Source organism: Bombyx mori, chromosome 25 (genome assembly GCF_030269925.1).
Source record: "Bombyx mori chromosome 25, ASM3026992v2".
Taxonomy (NCBI): domain Eukaryota; kingdom Metazoa; phylum Arthropoda; class Insecta; order Lepidoptera; family Bombycidae; genus Bombyx; species Bombyx mori.
Genome location: NC_085131.1, coordinates 8,312,373 through 8,337,748, shown reverse-complemented (window position 1 = coordinate 8,337,748; position 25,376 = coordinate 8,312,373). Strand labels below are relative to the sequence as shown.

Genomic DNA, 25,376 nt, shown 5'->3' with positions numbered 1-25,376 from the left:
AAATCAAACAACTTCACCTTTCGCGTTCCCGCCAAAAAGTCCCGTACCCACTTGTTAGAAGTTTAATCATAGATAGTAAAAAACATAGATAATATTTATTAACCATAGACCTATTTAACACACTTAATGTCAAAAATCAATCAAATGTCAAAGTCTTACGACATTTGAAATGGAAAGTAAACAAGCCATAAATATAATTTTCATCCGAAAATGTCTTCTAGTTTACATGTAATTTCAAAACCTGAACTCATATAATTACAGTTGAAATCTCTTTGCTCGTGAGGCGAATACATGTGTGACGGAAACAACACAAGCTGCAAGGTCGTCACCGCTGCCGCTCGTCACTTTCACTTTGCCGAACGATTTATTTCTTCAAAGCCACGTCGTACAGCGACAATCCTGTAATTAAATAGAATCGGTATCGGCAAGTATAAAATAGAAATGTCTGTTTGAATACTCAAATAAATTAAAAAAAAACCACAAAATGGGCATGGAAAAGAACGGAAATGCGGTATGTAATAATTTTTTTTTTTGTATTTTTTGAGTACATCTTGGCTATTATCGTAACTAGACCAATGAAGTAGGAAACCTATGGAAATGAAACGTCAACCAAAATTTCGTGCCACTGTGACGTCATCTGGCCACAAAACATGGCGGCTTTAGTGCTGTACAAAAGATTTCAATGTTATCAGGTTTTATCGATAAACGTTCTTGGCTCATTTTATTTTAAATATTGTTGAGTATTATTTATTTGTAGAATTTATACTTTAATGGGAAGTAAGTAGGTATATTGTTATGTGCAAATATGATATGATTTAGATGGGTGAAATCTAAGACAAGTTCGTCCTTCGAATTTGCCAAGTAAACGATATGATGATTTTTAAAAGTTGCTACACTGATTTTATAAAGTTGTCGTTTGTCGCAAAACATAAAGATATGGCGTAGTTCAAAGCCATCAGCCCATTTCTAGCATGCTAAATGTTATCGTATTTTGAGTACGTGTTTTTCTTAGACTATAACAATCTATTTTAATTGTTTTGCTGACTCTAAAGTCCGTAACATACTACCGCAGCGCACCCCAAGGAAGGTGCGCCGCACCATTTGAATCACTTTCGCTTGAGAGTGATTCAAATTTTAAACTTATCAAGGGACCGCGTGAAAAAAAAACACCTACAGAACATTTATTCATTAATTACAAACGTCATTCCTTGTGACTTCCTCTCTAAAATCACTTAATTATTAAATATTTAACAAATTTACAATAGTGTTTTACTCACTGCGGAATAAAACTATTTTATTTAAATAGTTCCGATATGTCGGTAGCCTTTTTCCCGAAATATCTAAACAGAATGTCTAAATATGTTTTGATGACATATTTTAAAGTGGTATTTATGATTAGTGTCATGATCAATAGATTCCGACCGAAAAATGGATTTTTCGGATGAGGGCTCCATAATGAATTTAAATACATATGATAATAGTTTTAGGGCATCGACTTTCTTGAGATCCTATAAAATACGTTTTAATTATTATTTTTGTATGTTTTAAGCATGATAAATTATGAAATTTTATATATTCAATCATATTAAATCGATATCAAAGTCAATAAATAATGTACAACCCAAAACAGACGGCCGAATTGACGTGACAATGACATTTGGCGCGCTAAACATGGCGGATTTTCGGCCTCATTAGACGGAGACGGAGATATTTACGTATATTCATGTTTCATTTTATGTACGCACTGAAATACTGTTATATTGTTTTCCTGCGAGTTAAAGTGCTGAGTAAGAACGAGATAGATATATCTTTATGTATGTGCCTTCAAAATGGGTGCTATTTATATAAGCAATTGTACGTATAGAACAATATGTCGTGTCCCTACTATATAGGTCTATGAACTAGACCAGTAGTTACTTGGGAAAATAAAACGAGGCCGTCAAGTAATAAGACCAGTATCAAACAGGATAATCTGGGAATATTGTGTGGATTCTATGGTTATGATCTATAACAGAGTAAAAAGCTATTGTCCACTTAAGAATGAATGGTTCCCCAATTAAGTAATTAATGTTAATAAATATAATAACAAAACTAATAATAAAATACTTAATACATTTAAAAAAATCTTATTGAAATAGTTGTTACCATTAATAGGATTGTAACACTGAATGTTAAATTTGAATTCAAATTTGTTAACAATACGTGGGATATTTGTTATGTTTTTATGTAGATTAGTTCAATATTTGTTTTTTATTTTAAAAATATATGTAATACATATTACACTGTGCTGCTTATTCCTTTTTTTCCATTAAATACACTATTATATGCAAATAATGATCATACGCACCATATAATAATTTTTCTTGTGAAGCCATAGTATTTGAAACAAGCTATGTGATTATGTAAAATTGAATACCCTTTCATTGATTTTCTTATGTAATATTTATGATAATCTAATCATCGCTATTGTGATTTTGTAAGGAGTAAGTTTGTAAGGAGAATAGTTATTACCATTCTCCTTACAAACCAGTCGAATATTGCGAGGCCCTATGCAGTAAAATTGAAACATAGTGCATATTTGGAATATGCTTTTTTTTATTGCTTAGGTCGATGGACGAGCCCACCTGCCCACCTGATGTTAAGTGGTTACTGGAGCCCATAGACATCTACAACGTAAATGTGCCAACCACCTTGAGACATAAGTTCTAGGGTCTCAGTATAGTTACAACGGTTGCCCCACCCTTCAAACCAAAACGCATTACTGCTTCACAGCAGAAATAGGCAGGGCGGTGGTTCCTACCCGCGCAGACTCACAAAAGATCCCACCACCAGTAACATTATACATATTTGACAGTAACTACTGTGCCATAGATCAAAATATGCAAGTTTCCATATTTTAGTATGTATTTAAAATATATTTAGTAATTAATTTAACTTTATTAAATGTGTTGCTTAAACATGATAAGCATGTTCTTTAATTTATTATCAATATTAGAACAGGACGTTAATTTAGATTTTCTGTTTGTTCCGATATCAGAAAGAAATATCTATAGAGTTTCAAGATAAGCTATCATTGAATCTAATCATTTTAATTGTGTCATTATAAATAAAATGAAAATGTTATTGATATTCTCACCGTAAAACTCGAATTGGCCTAAAGGTCATGGCGTCATGACATAGTGGATAATACGTAAGGTGTACTCATGTCAAGTGCAGCGAGTATTCCGATTTTTAAGTCTTGCAGACAGTTATTATTACTTATTCAACGATGCGATATAGCTTAATAAAAATCTGCTTGGGTACCTACAACCCATCTACGACTGGTTCGACGACCAGTGTGCTTAGTGCGAGTTTTTTAACGTTCTCGATAGCGTAAAAGTTAACTCCAATTTGTGTGCCGCTAGGGGCGCTGTTCCAACCGGGTATCGAAGAGTTTGGCGGTATATGTCAAAGATTGGGATGGATTGCGTGAATTTAGTTAAAAGTTGGCCCAACCACGTTGATCTATATTGATAAAATGTCGTGTAGGTATGGTATAGCGGCTTCAGTTGTTTCATCGGAAGTCACCATTTGATAGCGAATGGCTTTTTGGGTAGACCAATGATCCGAACGTTGTAGTTTGGTATTTTTATGACTTACTAGCTGACCCGGCAGACTTCATAGTGCCTCAATCGATAAATAAAAGACCTAAATTTTTGTATAAAATAAACTAAAACAAACAAAAGGAATCCGTCCGACGGGGGACACATCAAAGGAAAAACAAAATTGTTATTTTTATTTAATTCCGAGCATTTTCGTATTTATCTACCTTATAAACTTTCTCTGGACTTCCACAAATAATTCAAGACCAAAATTAGCCAAATCGGTCCAGCCGTTCTCGAGTTTTAGACTAACGAATAGCAATTCATTTTTATATATATATAGATAGATAGATAGATAAATATATTTTGTAAATGTTGTTAGCGCTATTCACGTTTTGCCGGATTCTTCCTATTTAATATTATGCTAATTCGATGATCGGAAATGATTGATGAACGGTCGTGTTAACAACGTTATTAAAAGTTGCGATTAGCATCTAGATGCTATTTTTATAGCATATATTATAAAATATAATATATATATATTTTAAAAACAATTTTGATATTGTAGGTACAAACTTAAAAATAATTTTGAGATTGTGCAAATTCACAATTTCTGTTCAATTCAATCTCATTTTAAGAACACATCGTGTTCAATTAAAACGGAAAAGAGCTTTTTAAGTCAAGATCATATTGTCAACTTCGACTAAAAAATATCTGCCGTAGTGAACGTCAATGGCAAGCATGGGATGTTTCTAACGAGTTTCACAATTTATTGGGATTATTTTTTTTACTAGGATCGAAAACTCTCCGAATACCTTTACCCTACGGAGATATTAAAAAGATTGGATTTTAGTAAAAATCCGGCGAAGTTTCATCCTAAGAATGGGATGTTTCTAACAAGTTTGACCATTTATTGGATTTTATTTTTTTTCTAGGAAGGGAAACTCTCCGAATACCTTTACCCTCCGGAGATATTAAAAAGACTGGATTTCAGTAAGAGTCCGGCAAAGTTTCATCCTAAAATCAGTGCTGTTGACCCCGGCGAGGATTGGATGATTGTGAGGCCTTTACAACGCTCTGATTACGATAAGGGTTTCCTGCAGCTCCTCAGTCAACTAACAAGCGTGGGAAATATTACGAGAAAACAGTATGATGGTAAACAAAAATATTACCATTATGTATTGCATTTAGAATTTAACATTCATTACGTGTGTAATACGCAAGTTAAAAAAAAACATGTATGAATCTAAATTTTTGCCGACATGATTCGAGACAAATGACAAAAGAAACTAGTTTTGTAATTTGTGTGATTTAACCTTGAAATACCGACAAGAATCCGTCTGATAAGTGACCTTTACGACTGACCGACATGGTGATACCACAGTATGCTATTTATATAATATAAATGTCGAGTTTCCGTGGTAATTATGGAAGCTTAAATGTAGTTTTTTTTTTCTTTTGGTCGAAGGATATCAAAAGTACATTAAAGTATTTAATATCTGCGTAGTTTTGTCGCCTGCGTAATACAATCTTCTTGAATTTTACGACGTTTTGAATATTTCACAGTTTTCGTGGTCGCAGACGACGGTCTATCACACGCGATTTTAAACCGTAAAGATTGTTTTAATTATGTCTACGCTTCCCGAGAGAAATAAATTTAACTCAGTTACAAGTATCAAGAATATATGACATTCCTGGCTCAATTGAAGAGAACGGCAAAAAACCTTGATTACTTTAGCAATAATTTCATGTAATTAACATAAAATGCGTATAGAAACTCAAACAGAAATATGTATGTAGTATAATTATGTATGTATGTATCCACATTTATCAAGCTAGTTTAAAATTAGGTGGTACTGTCGAATTTACTTTCTATATTACGCTTGGTGTACGACTTGTTCCCAACTTTCGCTTTCAATTGCATAATGTCATATTTGTCTTTCAGACCGTTTCACTAAGATGAAACACTCGGGCGGTTACTATGTGACCGTAATAGAGGACACGCGCATTAATAAACTCATAGGTGCAGCAACGCTGACCATCGAACAGAAATTCATCCACAACTGCTCTTTGGTGAGAATACACATGCAATGGTTTTTCTTTTTAGTTATTTACCCAAACGCCAGACGTTAGTCGTCGTGGCCTAAAAGATAAGACAGAGTGACCGTATCGAGCGATGCGATGAGCGGTTGTTCGAATCCCGCAGACCAATACCAATTTTTTTTTAAATATACTCTTTAAATTAGTGTTAACGAATGATTTCCACGACGCAGGAATTGCATCGCGTAATAAAAATCAATTTTATTTTTATTTTTTTATTGCTTAGATGGATTGACGAACTCACGGCCTACCTGAGGCTAAGGATGTTGCGGACTCACAAGACGTCCTGCCACCAGTAATCACGCAAATTATAATTTCGCGGGTTTTCGTTTTATTACATGATATTTATGCCTTCACCGTGGAAGTCAATCGTGAACATTTGTTAAGTACGTATTTAATTGGATTAATAGCATGCAAATGCACCGGACGTCTTACCTTTAGGCCACGACGACTTCAAATTCGACTTTCGGTAGCCAGCGGCTTGGCTATGCCCCTGGCATTGCTGAAGTCCATGGGCAACGGTAACCACTCACCATCAGGTAGCCGTATGCTCGTCCGTCTACACGGGCAATAACAAAAATATGTGTTGTGTTACTAAACAATTTAGATGTAGACTTCATTATTTTAAGTCTCAGTGTGTTGGGGCATTCACGTTGTGTCGTGGTATCTATATATTAATACGTGAAGCAAAAACTTTGTATGCCTTTTTACGAAAATTGCGCGGACGGAAGAGTATGAATTTTTTTAAAATAATTCATAAAAGATACATTAAATCAATAAAGAAAACATTACACACACTACATACCATGTATTTGACGCATACACGCATGCATACTATTTATTGTCAAACTATTGTTTTTGACGTCTGTGGTCAAATTGAGAATAGATTAAATATTGTTTGTCTTTATTAATACTTTTTATAGTGTAGTCTTGGCGAAATTTTTGATTATAGAAGTATAAAATACAATCATAATAGTGTACAAACTTACAATTCGAATTAATTATAGTCGAATTTCGACTACTGCGGGACCTCTAGTAATAATAATTATGCAAACCATTTATCCGGTTCTATAGTTGTAATGAACATTGTTTACTTAGCAGATTTATCCGGATTAGTTGTGCGCGCATGGCGTTACAAGCCAATTTTTTTACTTGTCGTTATTTATTGTGTATCTTTTATTTTTTTTGCTTGTAATGTGTATTGTGTGCCTAATAAATAAATAAATAAAATGCAAAGCATTCAATAAAAAAATACGCATATAGATGATCGATCATAATCGTTAGGCACCAGAGATTGCCTTTCGTTGCATTAAAACAATTCAGTTCCATCAGAGTTCAGAAGAAAAACTACCTCAAAATAAACGCGGGATTAAGTAAACAATGTAATGATTTTATATTCGATACTTCGAATCTTACGTTCTGTTATTAGCTGGCACGTATAAATTCCACTACCGTTAACTTCGAGCTCGTGTCTTAAGGAGATTTCCGATTTCTCTGGGTTAAGGCTTTTATGTGTATCGTAAGCTTTTGTTCATCCGTATACAGTAAAAAAAACATGTATTCCGTAATTTTAATGATATTTATCTATATAATTTCAGCGCGGCCGTTTAGAAGACGTCGTAGTTAATGACACTTACAGAGGAAAGCAACTTGGTAAATTGTAAGTCATTTCAATTTCTCTTTAGTGTACACATATTTTTATTATTATTGGAAACGTTAAATTTGCTTTGTTTGCGGTTGGCAGCGGCTTGGCTCTGCCCCTGGCATTGCTGAAGTCCATGGGCGACGGTAACCACTCACCATCAGGTGGGCCGTATGCTCGTCTGCCTACAAGGGCAATAAAAAAAAAAACGTTATATCTAATAATATGACATTATAAACTTAATGAGATTCAAAAAGGTGTTTTGTTCTTGATAAAACAAACAAAAATTGCACATTTAAAGTGTTAGTAAATGTTTTGTGGTGAAAAAGTTTTGTGATTTCAAATCAAGACTTGCGATTAAATTTGAAAAATTTGCATACACATAAAGGATCGGTGAAAATACAATTTATTTTTATTTTAGCCCAAATATCTTGACCGGTATAACCGGAATTTATAAGTGTTGCTTTAGGTTTTGCTTTTTTTGTTTTTTTGAACTACATACATTACATTTTCAATTAATTCATAATAATTTAATTTGTTTTCTTTCTCCTCCAGAATTGTGGTAACCGTATCGCTTCTCGCTCAAGAGCTGGGATGCTATAAAATGTCTCTCGACTGTAAGGATAAATTAATAAAATTTTACGAGACGCTAGGATATAAGATGGAGCCTGGGAATTCTAACGCTATGAACATGAGGTACGTTAAACCGCTTTACTGATCAATATATGATTTGACTTTAATCCGATCAAAACAATCATTTTCTTCTAGTCCGCCGTTGGCGTTTATGTGTTTATTATTACAAATTACTCAATTTTTATGTACGAGATTAATTTAATTATTTAAGAAAATAGAGGGTAGTTCGCACAATATTTAAATATCGACGAATAACACCTTAATCGTTGGTGCCCATTAAAACTGTGAGCAGCGTTGCCAGCATTCTGAATTACAATCCAATCCACTCCACTAAAAAACCACTATCGCTCTGGTGGATTACATTAAAAATATTATATAAGAACTAAATTACCATCACTATTTATTATAAAATGATCATTTTTTATTGCTATTAGTTTTCACAGTTTGTGAAGTATTTGAAACCTCTGAAACAATATACTGACAATAATAATAAATTCCAAATTCAACCATTAAAATTGTTTTAATTATGTTTACGTTTCGCGATGATACGAAGAAAATACAAATTTTATCGTTTTGTTTCAGGTTCGATGAACCCTCTTGACAATTAGCCGCTGGGACATCCGACATGCGCTCCAAACTGTAAGTAAACATTAGTGGCCGGGCAGTCTTCACAACTCGTACATCATCATTCCAGCTCGAGAAATAATCAAATTGTATTTTCGGTTATGTAATAATTTTCAAATATAGAAACAGTTAAATAATGTGTTCTATTTTGAGTGTTCCTAGAAATCAAGTCTGGTTTTGAATTTAGAAAATTGGTTTTGATGTTTGTTGGTAGATTAGAAAAAAAAAAAACGCTTTTTATGTTGATTGTGTTGCCTGCTTGGTTGTTTGTGTTATTACGGTTGCAGGGTCGATCTTTCTATCCATCAAATCATTGATTCGTATTTTGTCGCAATATAATGTTCAAAGAATTTTTGGTATTTTTTTGTATTTAATTTATTGATTTAATGCAATTCTGTAATTTTTTTAGGAATTCAATTATTATCGCAGACAATAATTGTTTTGAAGACTAAAAGCGATGATTTGTGAATTATTTTTTGATGGGGTGTCCGATCGGCCATGGATGTCCTAGCACGTAATAAATATTGTATCTAAGCTTTGCTATTTCTTTCAACTAATAAACGATATGGAAATCACAAATCTTTCATGTGTTCAAGTTGTAAAAATATATGAAGACTAGTGAGGTACATAATAATAGATACGTACCTGTTAATAATATTACGTATTCTCTTAAGGATTTGTGTTCAGTTTATATGTAAACAATAATTGTACCCGTACTTTTTCTTTTCGAAGCATAAAATGCTTTGTTTGTACTTAAATCGTAACTAACATAAAATACATTGCGTAATGAATTATGTACTAATCCTTTTTTTATTAAGTAAAATTTAATGCTTATTAAAACAATAAAATATGCTTTTGTAGTTTTAATTCTTTTGCCTTAAGTAAATTAATTTGAAGTTAAACTTCAGACAATAAATAGATTTAGCAGTAAAAAAGTTTTGATATTAAGCAATCTGAACTATTCAAATAAATGAACATTTGTTTTTTGTAAATTTTTATTTACATAAGTGAAAATATTAGCAGACAATAAGTATAATCATCACACATTCAGTACAACATCAATCCATAATATAGCCGGAGCAGGCCCCGATTCGCGTTTTAGCCAGGTGTGGGCAATATTGAGAATGGTCAATTATTATTTTTTATTTCAGGTAATTCGTAACGCTTTTTTATGATTGCAACTTTTTCAGTGATAACCTTTTTAAAGATGGCGGCGAATTAGTTTCCATATTGACCACGCTAAAATGGAGCCATGTCGGCCAAGGAGTCATATTTAGTCATACATATTTAGTACAATGTTCCCTTAATCCAACCAAAAACAAAAGTCATACTAAAACATTTTGTAACTAGTTCAGCTTGGATTTTGTTAGGTGATCCGTAAAAATTTACTTGCAGAGCGTCGAGGCACTCTGTACATCTGAGGGAAAAATAAATGGCTTTGATTTTTTAAAATACAATTTGCGAATTTACTAGCTCTTTCTAATGTAGACTTTTATCAATTCAACACTTATTCTAGCAGTTTTTTTTTGTAGCAATAATTAAAGAAATTAAGCTTATTTTTACTTTGTATCATAAAATATTGCCATTTCTTAAATATGAATGCAGTTTAAGTTCCTGTTTGAAATTAATCACGTGGTTCGAACGTTTTTGGAAATGTTATCTCAGGTTTCTGTCAAATGCACTAAGAAAAAATATTTAACATTTGTAAATGTATGATATGAAACTTATTCTAAGAGCATAATACATCAAATTTCTCACTTGTTCCTTAAAACTAACACTTTAGCGATTGTAAATCTAAAACTGATAATGTTTAAAACACAATTAAAATAATATAACTCTGTTTAAATTTATTACATTACAATTTATATATAAATATATTTCTTGGAAATTTCATTTCGTTTTGTTAACAGTTTTCAATAATTTACGTAGATTATAGTTTGCCACAACTTTGTTAACATATATTTTGGTCGACTGTGTGAAGACTGATGGGTAATGTCTGTACCATATGCACTGCACATTTGAAGAATCATATTTGATAAAAACGGAAACTATTCTGTTTTATCTACATGTATATTATTCTGTTTATATGTATATTTGAAAGGAATTATTGTAAGGGTCTATTTTATATATACCCATATTGGAATTCTGTAGAATAAGTTTATTAAGCGAATTCATATAATGACCATTTAAAAAAAAAGACGTACTTGTCTTATCAAATTCCTTATCGTCTCGTTCATATTATGTGCATTTCTTTAGGAAACAATGTTTAGTTTATTAATAATATATTAAATTTTTATACTGTTTCCCTGCAGCCTGTTTGAATAACTTCATGAAATTATTTGTTTTGGATTTTTTTTTTCTTTGAACCGATCACAACCACAGAATATATTCGACCATGGATGATACACTATATATTTTTAGAAGCGGATATATATTGACGGTCTAGAACGGCCCAGCAGAACGTATTTAACACGGAGATCAGGGCTATCAACAGCGAGAAATCGATGCAAAAAATTTCGTCAATATTTTGGTGTTGAATTGTAACGCTTTTATTAAGAATTGTATTGCTCTGATTGAGGAAAACCTATAACTTTAAATCTGATGGAAAAATTTATACGAATACAAATAGACGTTACGTGATAAAAAACACCAAATTTTATTATCGATTACGAATTTCAAATACAAATAGGTTTAAAAAAAAAATTATAATTTCACACGAATACAATAGACGTATCAGTCGTATAATATAAAGTATTTCCTTTTAATATAATTAAAAAGGGTTTTCACATTTCACATCATAAGAATCACACGACGCCATTTATATGTATCGATTTTTAACAAAGCTATAATTTCGTTTCCATCAAAAATACGTTCACGCGTTTTACTCGATTTCTCCAGGTATTCACGTTATAATCGAATAATCAAATATCGATTTTTTTTAAATTACCGATTGAAATCCATCGTCCGTGTAAGTTTGAGTTCGTTCTAGAAGGGCGGCGGTGCTGTCGCGATCTTGGTGCCCAGTTTCATAGGTCCCTGGGCTCGAGCGGAACGACGCGCTTCCATCTCTCTCTGTCTTTGTAATTTCCTCTCTTCTCGTTTCCTTCGTAACTCGTCCATCTTTGAAGCATTGTTTTCTATAAAAAAAACAATTTTATTTATATAATTATCGTTGGGCGGACCTCTTGTGACAATACTGTTAATTTCTGAAACTTATAAGTTCACAGTGTCCCACACTTGTAAGTATCACAATCTCATTATAATGAGACAACCACATAGTGTGTCATTATAATGTATTATTGTTAGGTCATTCCATTATAATATATATCATGTCCATGTTATTGAGTGCTAATTTTTTATCTGTAGAGACATTTGAAACTTTTTTTTTTAAACCTTTTAATAATGATACATCCCTACAAGTTTGACTACGAGTACACTTAAAACTTTATTATTTTTGTAAACCTTTTAATTATGACACAGCCTACAACATCCTACAAGAGATGTCGGATAATAGTCATATTAAGATCACAACAAACATTTATTGTACTAGATAATATACCAGTTTTTAACCCGGGAGGTGGGCCCACCAGTCTTTATGTGTTTATGTTAAAATTATTATTATTAAGTGAATAGATGTGCCCGATTGTTCTAAGCGTTAAATTTGATCTAAACAATATCAAGGGTATTTCGATGACCGTGGATGCAATTCTTCGCGTGCGGTCCCTCTCGGACGAGGCCGTTTCTCGGGGTGGGGTGGCGCTGGCGGTGTCTCTTGACATCGCCAACGCATTTAACACTCTGCCCTGGACCGTGATAGGGGGGGCACTGGAGAGGCATGGAGTGCCCCTCTACCTTCGCCGGCTGGTTGGGTCCTATTTGGGGGCCAGGTCGGTCGTATGTACCGGGTACGGTGGGACCCTTCATCGTTTTCCGGTCGTGCGTGGTGTTCCACAGGGGTCGGTTCTCGGCCCCCTCTTGTGGAATATCGGGTACGACTGGGTGCTGAGGGGCACCCTCCTCCCGGGCCTCCGCGTTATTTGTTACGCGGACGACACGTTGGTCGTGGCCCGGGGGGATGATTTTAGGGAGTCTGCCCGTCTCGCCACAGCGGGAGTGGCCCTCGTCGTCGGAAGGATAAGGAGTCTGGGTCTCGACGTGGCGCTCAGTAAATCCGAGGCTCTGTGGTTTCACGGGCCGCGGAGGGCGCCACCAGTTGACACCCACATCGTGGTTGGAGGCGTCCGGATAGGGGTCGGGGTGCAGTTGAAGTACCTCGGCCTCGTGTTGGACAGCCGGTGGGCTTTTCGTGCTCACTTTGCGGAGCTGGTCCCCCGATTGATGGGGACGGCCGGTTCTTTGAGCCGGCTGCTCCCGAATATTGGGGGACCGGATCAGGTTGTGCGCCGCCTCTACGCGGGGGTGGTGCGATCGATGGCCCTGTACGGTGCACCTGTGTGGGCTGAGCCGCGCAACCGGGCCACTATGGCTCGGTTTCTGCGCCGGCCGCAGCGCACCGTTGCCATCAGGGTCATCCGCGGATATCGCACCGTCTCCTTCGAGGCGGCGTGTGTTTTGGCGGGGACGCCGCCATGGGAGCTGGAGGCGGAGTCGCTCGCTGCCGACTATCGGTGGCGCAGCGAGCTCCGTGCTCGGGGCGTGGCGCGTGTCCCCGAGAGTGAGCTGAGGGCGCGGAAGGCCCATTCTCGGCGGTCCGTGCTCGAGTCGTGGTCGAGGCGATTGGCCAACCCCACGTGGGGGCTACGGACCGTCGAGGCGGTTTACCCGGTCTTTGATGACTGGGTGAATCGTGGCGAAGGACGTCTCACCTTTCGTCTGGTGCAGGTGCTGACCGGGCACGGATGCTTCGGGAAGTACCTGCGCCGGATAGGGGCTGAGCCGACGACGAGGTGTCACCATTGTGGACACGACCTGGACACGGCGGAGCATACGCTCGCTGTCTGCCCCGCTTGGGAGGTGCAGCGCCGTGTCCTGGTCGCAAAGATAGGACCTGACTTGTCGCTGCCTGGCGTCGTGGCGTCGATGCTTGGCAGCGATGAGTCATGGAAGGCTATGCTCGACTTCTGCGAGTGCACCATCTCGCAGAAGGAGGCGGCGGGGCGAGTGAGGGAAAGCTCTCCTCACTACGCAGAAACCCGCCGCCGCCGAGCAGGGGGTCGGGACCGGGGTCGTATCCGTGACCTGGCCCCCTAAGAGCTAGGGGTCCCACCCGTTTTGTGCGGGGAGAGACTCAGACGTGGGGTGGCGTGCTTGCACGCTCACCCGCAATAGGAAGCCGGGTGATGGCAGACCGCGTTCCCCCGACCGCTCTGGGGGAAGGTGTAACGCGGCGCCATCAAAGCGGGCTCTCGGCCCGCTGAACGAGGGAACCGGTGGTCGTTTCGCTGGCGGCCACCGGTCCGGCGTCCGTGGGACGGTGGGATGGATGTAATGTGCTCTGCGTCAACCCTGTCCCGCCGTTTCAATAGCCCCGACTGGGCTCCGGCCCGGTCCGAGGTAGGGCGCCGGTTGTGAGCGGCAGGAGTTTTTAGTGAGGTTCAACTCCCACATACCCCACCTGCCGCGCGGGTGGGGATCCGGCGATTTTCTCCTGTCGAAAAAAAAAAAAAAAAAAGGGTATTTCGATAGACCCGTAAACGAACGCACAAGGTGTATTACCAAATTATATGACGCTTGGTGCGAAAGGCCACGAGAAACATACGAGTCAATTCGCCAAACTTATTATTCTCAAAGCTCGTATTAAAAAAATATTGTGGTCACATACACGTCGTTTTTTTCCTACCTAAATATGATATTACTAGATCTATGATATATGGTCTAGAGACCATATCAGCGTCACCTAGTGTGAGCTCACAGGGCCCAAACCTGATGATTACTCACTGTAGAACATCAAGCATGCCTTATAGAAACATCAAGCATACCATCAGCGTTTTCTTCTATCGGTTCGAATTCTCCGTCTTCCCAGCCTCCGAGCGAGTCGTTGCTGTTCTGGTGCGCGGCGGGGCGGTGCTCCAGCCTCGAGCCGGCCGTGCTGCGGACGAACGTCGCGTTCGCGCTGTTCACGATCGGATCCGTCCATTGTGAGTTATTCCACGTCTCCGAGGGACTGACCAGATCGGCTTTGGCGGACTGAAAAAAAAAAAAAATCACTTCATAGTATAAAACAAAGTCGCTTTCTCTATCCCTATATCCCTATGTATACTTAAATCTTTAAAACTAGGTACGCAACGGATTTTGATGCGGTTTTTTTAATAGAGTGATTGAAGAGGAAGGTTTATTTGTATAACAATATCCATTAAATAGTGGAGAAATCAATAATAAATTATAGTTTCTGAAGCGAAGCGAGGACGGGTCGCTAGTATTTTATAATACAAACGGTTATTGATTTTTATTTTTATGTAAGATGGGTATAGTTAGTTTGAATGTTGAGAGGCAGTGTTGTCCGTTCAGCCCACGTACCGGTTGTTCCTGCAGCGTGCCCCACTCCTCGTTGTCCCAGTCGTCCTCGTCGAGGGCCGCGAGCCCGGGCGCCGCTTGCGCACTGCTGCTGCCCGCACTACCGCCCGTGCCTACATTCAAATATTACGGATTTTTTTTTATTGCTTACATGGGTAGACGACTTGCTTACTGGTAGTAGGACCTCATGTAAGTCCGCAAGGGTAGGTTCCATCGCCCCGCCTATTTCTGCCGTGAAGAATTAATGCGTTTCGGTTTGAAGGGTGGGGCAGCCGTTGTAACTATACTGAGACCTTAGAACTTATATCTCAAGGTGTGTGGCGCATTTACGCTGTAGATGTCTAAGGGCTCCAGTAACCACTTAACACCAGGTGGGCCGTGAGCTCGTCCACACATCTAGTCACAACGGCTGCCCCGCCCTTCAAACCGAGACGCGTTACGGCTTCACGGCAGAAACAGGCAGGGTGGTGGTACCTACCAGCGCGCACTCACAAGAGGTTATACCACCAGTAAGAAATTTTGGTGAAGAATTATTGATGTCGATTGGCGAAGGAAGTATAAATTGCAAAAAGCCAACTAGTATTATACCGACAAAAATAGTTGCTATGCGACAGAATAATAATAACCTCCACTAGAATCGATTTCTCCCCAAGCCGCCATGTCCCAGTGCTCCGGATCATAGTCGGAGGCCGACTCGCTGTGCTCCAGTGACGTCATGGAGGTCACCGATGACGTCGTCGTCGACATACTACTCGACGAAGGTTGCTCTGTAATAAATTGTAGAAATTAATATTTTACTATGTATTCTTCTTAAATTACTCAACTTATAAAAAATTGCGAAGACTATTTTAAGCATATTGTTATAGGTTGATCCTGCAAAATAAATTACAGTACATATACGTAAAGTACAGTACAAAAGTAACGTTTTATTTTTATATTATACTAGCTGTACCCGTCTGCTTCGCTGGGCATTTAAAATTAACATTATTATTTCTCACCCCCACAAAGATTCACATCATTAACGCCCCTGCAACTGGTATAGGGAGTCCAACACTCATATAAATATTAGCCTATCCATTAAGTACATGTATTTTCTAAATGGATACCAAATTTCAAGTCAATCGGATGCATGGTTCAGTAGTTATAACGGAACATCCGTAAAAACCACTGTAGATTTATATATTAGTATAGTAAAACTTTCTTTACATAGAATCAACATTACTATAATAAAGCTAATAGATTGTTTTGTATATATAAAGCAGCAAGAATTGTAGTATAGACACAAACCCACTGAGTTTCTCGCTGGATCTTCTCAGTGGGTCGCGGTTCCGATCCGGTGGTGAATTCAGTGAGGCTTTGCTCTCGCTAGGGTCTGTGTTAGCTAACTTTCTCAGGTTGAGTCTCTCACCCACCAGTCCGAAGTAGCTGGAATAGTTTCTTAAGGTACGCGTCCATTTTATTTTGCTTTATATGATTCCACATAGTCCTGCGTCCACTACCCACGACGCCGGCACCGAACGCCGGCATTTAAATGAGCAAAAAATACAAAGCAAAATAAAATCAGTTGAGTGTGGTGCGTTCGACGCGGACCAATGGACGCGTACCTTTAAGTTACCAGCGATTAGGTAGAGAAAAATAAATAATAGTTTAAAAAAACTAAAAAAAAACGCGTTTAAAGAAAATTAATTTAATAAATTTGAATTAAAAATATTGTAAGAAAAAAATATTTTATTGTTAAAAAGAAAGCGTGGAGTGCTTTTCAAGATATTATCAAAATAACCCTTCTACGCATATCTGTTCATGAAATATTTATATGCACCCCACGCTTTTTACAATAGAATCATTGTTTCTTACAATATTTTCAATTCAATTATTAATTTTCATTATTAAAATTCAATTTAATTTATTAAGATTTATTTTCTATTTTTTAGTTGGATTTTCTAGAAAAGCGTATTTTCTTAGTTTTTTTGAAACTATTATTTATTTTTCATTTTTTAGTTGAATTTAAATTTTTTCATTTTTAGTAAATATTGAATTGCCATCGGTCCTTAATAAGTATACCAAATTTCGAGTTAATCCCGACGTTTTGAAGGGGTCAAAATCATGTTCAAAGATTCCGGTTACATACTAACATACATACGTACGTCTGAAGCTAATAAAAGCGTATTTAAAAAAAGGCGTTACCCAAGGATCCGGGTTTAGAGAGTGCAGATTTAGTGGAGTGTTGCACCCGCGTGGTGTCCGAGTGCGAGCGGTAGAACTTGGCGGTGACGGCGGTCACGGCCCAGCCCGCCCACGTGGCCGCCGCGTTGCTTAGCGACGGAGTGGCCGTGTGGACGTCCGCCTCTGGAGATTTTTTTAAATTTTTTTTATTTGCTCGATGGTTGGACGACCTTGTGTTAAGTGGTTACTGGAGCCCATAGACATCTACAACGTAAGTCCGCCACCCACCGTGAGATATAAGTTGTAAGGTCTCAGTATAGCTACAACGGCTGCCTCACCCTTCAAACCGAAATGCATTGCTGCTTCACGGCAGAAATTGGCGGGGTGGTGGTACCTACCCGTGCGGACTCACATGAGGTCCTACCACCAGTAATCATCAAACAAGGAAACTTCCTAACACATTTGTAGCCGCTCGGATCAACGAGCTCGCGGCCCATCTGGCGTTAAGTGGTTACCGCAGCCTACAGAGAAAGTAACGCGAATGCCGCCACTCACATATAAGGGTCAACGTGTCAATCAAATGGTAACGCATGAGTACTTATTAGCAGAAATAGGATTGTGGCACAGACCTTATGGCCTACATAATAAAATTCTGATTCGCTTAAATTTTATTACTGCATAGTTAAATTCCGATACTACTTGACCGTGGATATCTCTTCAAAAATGCTTGTAAAATCGTTTTATTATTTAAATATGTTCGGATTTTACAACTCTTGTAATAATGTTCAACTTGATATAATTACAATTAAAGTTATGTTGTTATTGATATTCCCAAAATGCTAATCTGCTGAAAGCTTATAAGTGCAACTAGCTTACATACATTAGAATCATATACAATTACACAAAACTATTTGTACGTAAGACGCCTAGAATGTTCATTCGACTTTGATTCTTAAGGTAAACTCAATTTATACTGTCAGCTATGAACTTCATTGTAATTATTATAAATATATTTTCAGTTGAATATGTAATACATACCCATTCCTTCTTTTAAGCTCGGGTCTTCAGAAACTTTCTCTAGTTTACCGAGAAAGCCTCTAATCGTCCTAAAGGCAGCATCGCGAACCTATGACATAGTTTATTTGTCTCTTAAATACATTGAAATTGATATCAATTTATGTGTTATTGACCTATTAGCCGTGAGCGAATTTAAAATATTTTAAAGCGTTTTAACATTAGTTCACAGCAATCTTTTTTTGTTAGGAAACAGCGGGTTCTTATCAAACCGGTTGATATCGCGTTCATTTAAGCAACGATAAACCAAAATATACAATTTTGTTTTTAAGGCCTTCAGAGATTTTGCTGCATAACAGTTAGATTTAGAAATTACTAGCTGTACCCGTTTGCTTCGCTGGCCATTTTAAATTAACATTATTATTTCTCATTTGTGGGGGCACAAAGATTCCCATCATTAACGCCCCCGCAACTGGTGTAGGGAGTCCAACACTCATATAAATATTAGCCTATCCATTAAGTACATGTATTTTCTACATGGATACCAAGTTTCAAGTAAATCGGATGCATGGTTCAGTAGTTATAACGGAACATCCGTAAAAACCACTGTAGATTTATATATTAGTATAGATGTGTTTTGGTATTACTATAGAAACTAGTGGTCCACCGGTAATCGAAATTAGACTATAATTAATTGAAATTATAAGTTTGTACACTGTTATGCTTCTATTGTCAAAGAATATTTATTATGCTTCTACAATCACAGATTTCGCCGAGACTAACACTTTAGACAAATGTTAATAAAGACAAACAGTAGGTATTTAATCTATTCTCAATTTTACTACATACTTTACGCTATAAGAAAAGTTTGACAATAAACAAATATTATGCATGCGTGTGTGTCAAATACAGGCTGGTGTGTGGGTAATGTTTTTTTTTTATTGATTTAATGTCTGTTTTATGCATATTAAAAAAAAAAAAAAATTATAACATTCGGCACTCCTTCTCTATATTCTTTATAACTGTGGGAAATTTCATACTCCTTCGTCCGCGCAATTATCGTCAAAAGGGGTACAGTGTTTTTGCTTCACGTATTAATATTTAGATATATGTACGTTGTTTTTTTTTAATTATCATTGATGCACAAAATAAATTACAAGTACACTTTATCTAAATCGTACAAGTAGTACCTAGATCTAATCTGGATTGCAATCTAAATTGTATGTGCACTCAGGAAATCCATATTAATGTGCATAGCTTTGGCTATTAAAAACACAATTGAAATTACAAAATATATATTGATAACTAGCCATTGTTAAATAGGATATCCTTGTTTGTTTACCTGTTTCTCTGGATCGATTGTCAGCGGACATAGAGCCGGCAAGACTCTGTTGGCCACTTCTGATAGCAAGAAGTACTGTTGCGTGGCGGCCAGCGCCAGGACTCCGGCTTGTCGCGCCGGTGGGAAGGGATCCCTCGTGGAGCGAACGAACGCAGACACAAGCACCTTCTGCCGTATCTGCGGATGCAGGTGCGCCGCTATCTTACCGAGGCAGACTGTTGTGTTCGTTCTGTAATGAAAGTCATATCGGAGGTTGTAAAGCGATTTGGTTTATACGACATTATTGAAACGCGTCGTCATTTTTACAGGCGGTAGGACCTCTTGTGAGTCCGCGCGGGTAGGTACCACCACCCTGCCTATTTCTACCGTGAAGCAGTAATGCGTTTCGGTTTGAAGGGTGGGGCAGCCGTTGCAACTATACTTGAGACCTTAGAACTTATATCTCAAGGTGGGTGGCGCATTTACGTTGTAAATGTCTATGGGCTCCAGTAACCACTTAACACCAGGTGGGCTGTGAGCTCGTCCACACATCTAAGCAATAAAAATAAATAAAAAATTGTATTATTATAATTATGTACTGTCGTTGTTGTTTTTTTGTATTATAGTTTAAACCATGTTTTCGACAATTCGATGTTATTAATTTAACGTCAATTAAGCGTACTCCGTTCAGATAGTTAAAGAAGTTTTTTTTGTTATGTAATTTTTTCCAAATTGTAAGCTTTAAATGGCTCTCCTGTAAAGTATTTTTTATAGCACAGATACCCATCTACGAGCGAACGAGCTCACGGTTCACCTGGTGTTAAGTGGTAACCGGAGCCCATACACATCTACGATGTAAATGCTTGAGATATGAGTTGTACGCTCTCACTTTTAACAGTGCAACGGCTGCCCCACCATTCAAACCGAAACGCATTACTACTACACGGCAGAAATAAGCAGGGTGGTGGTACCTATCCGTGCGGACTCAAAAAACGTCCTACCTGTAATTACGCAAATTATAATTTTACGGGTTCGATTTTTATTACAATATGTTATTCCTTCACCATGGAAGTGAATCGTGAACATTTGTTAAGTACGTAAAAAATTGGTACCTGCCAACGGGATTCGAACGCGGGTGCATCACTACATACGAATAAACCGGGAGTCTTATTCTTTAGGCCACAACGACTCGACATGATATAAGTCTACGAATTGTTTCCACCATTAATGTATAACATCGTACTCATAATAATACAAACCCATTCCCAACTGAAGACACTTCATAGTAAACTATAACATATTGATTAATGTCAAATTGATTACTTTCAATTGACGACGATTAAGCGGTCAGCGATTTTATTGGACTAACAATAATGAGTTGACGAATCAGGACAACTCATATTTCGGACTCATTAATATCGACATGCAGATCTAAATTTTTATATTGACTTTTGGCGTTTCCGCATAAATATTCTATATATTCTAGACTTACTTTTCTAATTCTATATAATATTCTAGACTATTTCATAGTCTGACGAAATATTAGAATCCGCAATATTTTGTAAAATTAATTGCATTTTATTTCTCACCTTATTCCTCCTTGATCATCTTTAGACTGTAATCTGGCAAAGTGCCGCAATACTTCAACGTTCAGATTGTTGTAATTTAGTTTAGAAGCGAGATGAACAATCGATTTCACAGTTTGTTCCCTAATAATAGCATTTGTGTCCAAGAAGCCATTTACAACTTGCGGGAAAATTTGGTCATTAACCTAAATAAATAAACATAGATTAGTACACTCAGGCCTCTCTTATACAGTCAATGATAAGGCGCTCTATTGTGGCGCTTTATTAAATAAAACATAATTAATTAACGTAGACCTATGGAGCATAAAACCTGTTCACAAGTTACATGCTCCATGATTAAAAAAAAAAAAACCTAGGAATAGCTAAGGTAATAGATTGTTTTCATTGATTTTATCAGTTAAGTACTGTATAATATTGCTTTAGGGGTTTACAAGAATTCTAAACTTTTTTAACTTACTGTCGAATTCTGCAGATGCATAATGAACTGGTCTAGTTGTTGCAGAAGCCTTGATCTTGTCGTTCTGTCATTAGAGGCGAATAGTTTAACAACACAGGGCACTATTTGTTTTTGGTAATCGGGATCTTCTAATAATTTGCCTAGCTGTAAACATATTAGGAGTGAATATATATTGAAATTATTATAAGCGAAAAACATTTCTTCATTAGTGAAAAAGTAGCCAGTAGTTGATATAGTAATATGATTTACATGAATTTGCTAATTTGGGAAATTCAAATATATTACGATATGTATGTATTCAAATATGTTCCTTTTTAGGTTGAGGTTTGCATATGTATATTCTGTTGAGATAAAGTCTAAATATGTTACAGTAATCTGTTATTTAAAAGGTGGATATTAATTAATATTTCATAATTACCAAAACTACAGTACAACTACATAATATAACAATTATATTTTAATACAACAGTACATCTATTATTACTACAATCATAGTATATAATTATGAAACACAGCAGTTTCCAGAATTCAAACGTGAAGTAAATGTTAGAATTTCGGCTGCAGATAATACATTATTTTGAATTAAAAATACTATTGTATCTAACTAACCTTAAACATAGGTGCCAACACAGCAGAACCAGCGTCTCCATAATGAAAGGCAGTCAATAACTGCGGCAGGATCTTATGAACACATACATTTTCTGGGAAGTTATCTAAATGTGAACTAAGACTTGAGAAAAATTTTCCCTTCTCAGCTTTGTCTTTAATTTGAATTTCTTCTAAGAATAACATTGTATCTATCAGATCGTTTTTAAAATATCCACCAAGTTTACGACATCTAAAATGAAAAGTAAAATTTATAATTTTTGTTATTGATATATAAAGAAATCAATACAACTCAAATTCCTTAGCAGCATAAACCTGTTTTAGAGAGAATAAGTTTGTATTATAAAAAGCAAATTTTAATTAATTTTTACTTTGCTCTTGTGATTTGCAAGTCTCCTCTTTCTTTCTGAACATCATGTTACATATATGTATGTAAGTGCTTCATAAGAAAATCAGATATTATTTCAAACATTTACCTGGTAATAATATCAGCCGGGTTAGGTCTTGAAGCAGGGTTAGCACTGACCAGCTCACAGTACAGCGTACATAGCTGTTTTGGTATATTATCTACTGTTTTAAGAGCCGGTTGGTTTTTGAGCGGTCCATTAAATGCCTCCCATATGAGACATCCTAGTCCCCACATGTCTGATGAACTATTAAACAATACTTTAGTTTTTTATATGTTAAGAATGATGAAAAACCTAGACCATTAAGTGGTTCATAATTAAATTCCATAATCATATAATTACTATAAGTTTATTGTAAAAATACACCATGCCTCGATAAATGAATGACCAGATTTTTTTTACATAGTATGAAAATAAGTAACTTATGAATACAGTAATAAATGTAATATCATTGTAACAGAGATATTAATATCTTACTAATTAATTAAAATAGTAAATTAGTCATTCAAAATGAAACTTACCATTTAGTTGCACTTTTAAGTTTTACAGAGTCATTCTTCTCTGGTGGATCATATATTTCAAGGGCAGGTAATATCTTTATTGGTATGGGATTCGTAGTTTCATGTCCTTGGGTTGTTAGAAATTCAAATCCCCCTAGTTTCCATTCACCAGCCAATGTTACAAATACAGAATAGAGGCATACATTGTTATGTCTCATATTTCCATCATTATTTAAAAATGATAAAGCTCTCTGTAGACAATTTTTATAATTTAAATGAATAAAGAAAATGTCAATTTCCTCAATCAATTTTTCATATATTTCAGACTATATCAATTGTAATAAATTTGTAAACTTTAAATTAAATTTCTTTTGAACATAAAGATTTACTTGCACTCTTAGACTATTGGATGCATTATTTCTATCTTTTATTTTATAGCACTCGATATACATAAAAGTATAATTTAGAAAGCTTATTAGAAATGTGTGCAATATTTTTTTTTATCATTATACTTTATTAAATTAATAACGAATTTGAATACTTAAATCAATACTTACAGTTATTTGGAATACGCCCCAGGCAAGAAATAGGTCTTTTTGCTGACCCTCAAGCCTCATACATTCTAAATGAGTTGATAAAGGCTCTACATATTCAGTAGCTATATACAAAAATTTCTCAGTTTCACAGCTATCTAAATAATGTAAAAGGCTAGGGTGTCTCGTAGTCTTCAATCTTTTCAGAGAAGCTTTTGCTATGTCAAACAATGTCTCCGAATTCTTTTGAACGTCGAACAAAAATATTGATACTTCATCCTGAGTACCTCTTTTTTTCCCCTTGTGTAATGTCCAAACACTTCTGTCTTCCAGTTCTGGTACGGGTTCACCAACATCGTACGGAAAATCCTTTGTAGGATCTCGAGAGAAAAATGACCACATAATGCTTCAAATTAAATAAATAATTTACACTATATCAGTCTCCACTTGAACTCTTGAAGCATAATCACTAAGACTTTCAAGATATTTCATAATATTCTAAATAGGTTTTGAATACTAAAGCATAAAAAAACGCGTACAGTTTTCCAAAATAATAGATAAATAAAGTGAAATAAAATGATTGACCAACATAGATACATAGATTAAACACCTATTAGTATTAGCATGCGTAAGCATCTCATAATAGTCTATGAAATTAGCCCAGCATACTTTTTCTGTGCAAATATTAGGTGTACTATCTATGATATTTTTTTCATCATAATGCCGGCCACTGACATGCGCGCAAATATTCGTACATTGTACGAATGTTTGCGCGCATGTGAAGGGCCGTCAAACATTCATTCGCAAACCTAGCGGCTGTGCAAATGGATTCGCATACTCAATTTGCGAACCCGTTTGCGCTTCCTCCTACACTTGTTTACGAATGTCTCACGAATTTCTCCTCCTTTTTAATTCGTCAATAGAACATTGAAGAGAAAAAGAGTTTTTAATTCTTTCCCAGACATCATTAACAGCCATGCTGTTTTTATGGGATTTCTTTTGATGAAGATACGCTACACAGACGTTACGAACTATGAAAATGGCGTATAGTATACGTCCGTGACCTTCGCAATCGTCGGCGCAACTGGGCAAGCGAATATGTGGGAGACTACGCGAAGGTTCGAGGTTCGCGCGCTTTGATGTCTGTTAAAAAACCGACACAGCTTGGAAAACCACGAATGCAGCGAAATCTTTGCGTAATCATTCGCAAATGTCGTCCTACACTTGTGGGTTTGCGTATTCGTGCACATGTGAGTGACCGGTGTAACATGAAGTTCCACAGTGACGCAGATTACATTTTCATGAAAAAGATCTCCAGAAACAGAATTTTAAGAAAGACGAACGGTATTTTTGTTATTTCTTCGCACGAACGTGAGAAACTTTGTTATGTAACTTATTTACTGTTCTCATTTTAGTGTTTCTTGAGGTTTAAATATGTATGGTAGTTATTAACCTCTTAGTGTCTATGAAAGCGCATAAGTGTGCGAAAATGAAACAAAGTCACTGGACGTGGTTTTTTATATTACCCTTGTAGGTGTACGACTGTAGGGTCTTGTGAGTAGTTTTGGAAATAATTTGAAGCATGGGAAATAATTTAGACTATGTATATAGTTTTCATTACTGCTGAGCATAAAGATTGGTCTATGCAGACAAAGCCGCAGGTAGAAAACTAGTTTCTTAAAGGCATTACATAAATTACATTTAAACCAATAACAAGTAACTAAATTTCTTTTAG

General features: G+C 36.6%; 2 protein-coding genes across 4 annotated transcripts; one reads left to right on the top strand and one right to left on the bottom strand.

The window, feature by feature from the left end:
* The first annotated feature begins 84 nt into the window (after positions 1–84).
* LOC692816 (glucosamine-6-phosphate N-acetyltransferase) lies at positions 85–9,432 on the top strand. Of its 3 annotated transcripts, XM_012688819.4 has the most exons (7): positions 85–511; positions 4,517–4,736; positions 5,527–5,654; positions 7,280–7,341; positions 7,879–8,019; positions 8,539–8,595; positions 8,990–9,432. In XM_012688819.4, the coding sequence occupies exons 1-6, from the start codon at positions 485–487 to the stop codon at positions 8,555–8,557; spliced, it is 597 nt and encodes a 198-aa protein (XP_012544273.1). In that variant the 5' UTR covers positions 85–484; the 3' UTR covers positions 8,558–8,595; positions 8,990–9,432.
* Positions 9,433–9,557: 125 nt separating this feature from the next.
* On the bottom strand, positions 9,558–24,285 carry LOC101736470 (N-terminal kinase-like protein). The gene is made up of 13 exons (XM_004921804.5): positions 23,666–24,285; positions 23,130–23,359; positions 22,678–22,854; positions 22,205–22,433; positions 21,596–21,739; positions 21,142–21,323; positions 19,574–19,802; positions 18,256–18,343; positions 17,239–17,400; positions 15,681–15,821; positions 15,058–15,167; positions 14,520–14,727; positions 9,558–11,717 (listed from the first exon to the last, which is right to left on the bottom strand). Exons 1-13 carry the CDS (start codon positions 24,041–24,043, stop codon positions 11,566–11,568), a joined length of 2,430 nt encoding a protein of 809 aa, XP_004921861.1. The 5' UTR covers positions 24,044–24,285; the 3' UTR covers positions 9,558–11,565.
* Between the last annotated feature and the right edge of the window lie 1,091 nt (positions 24,286–25,376).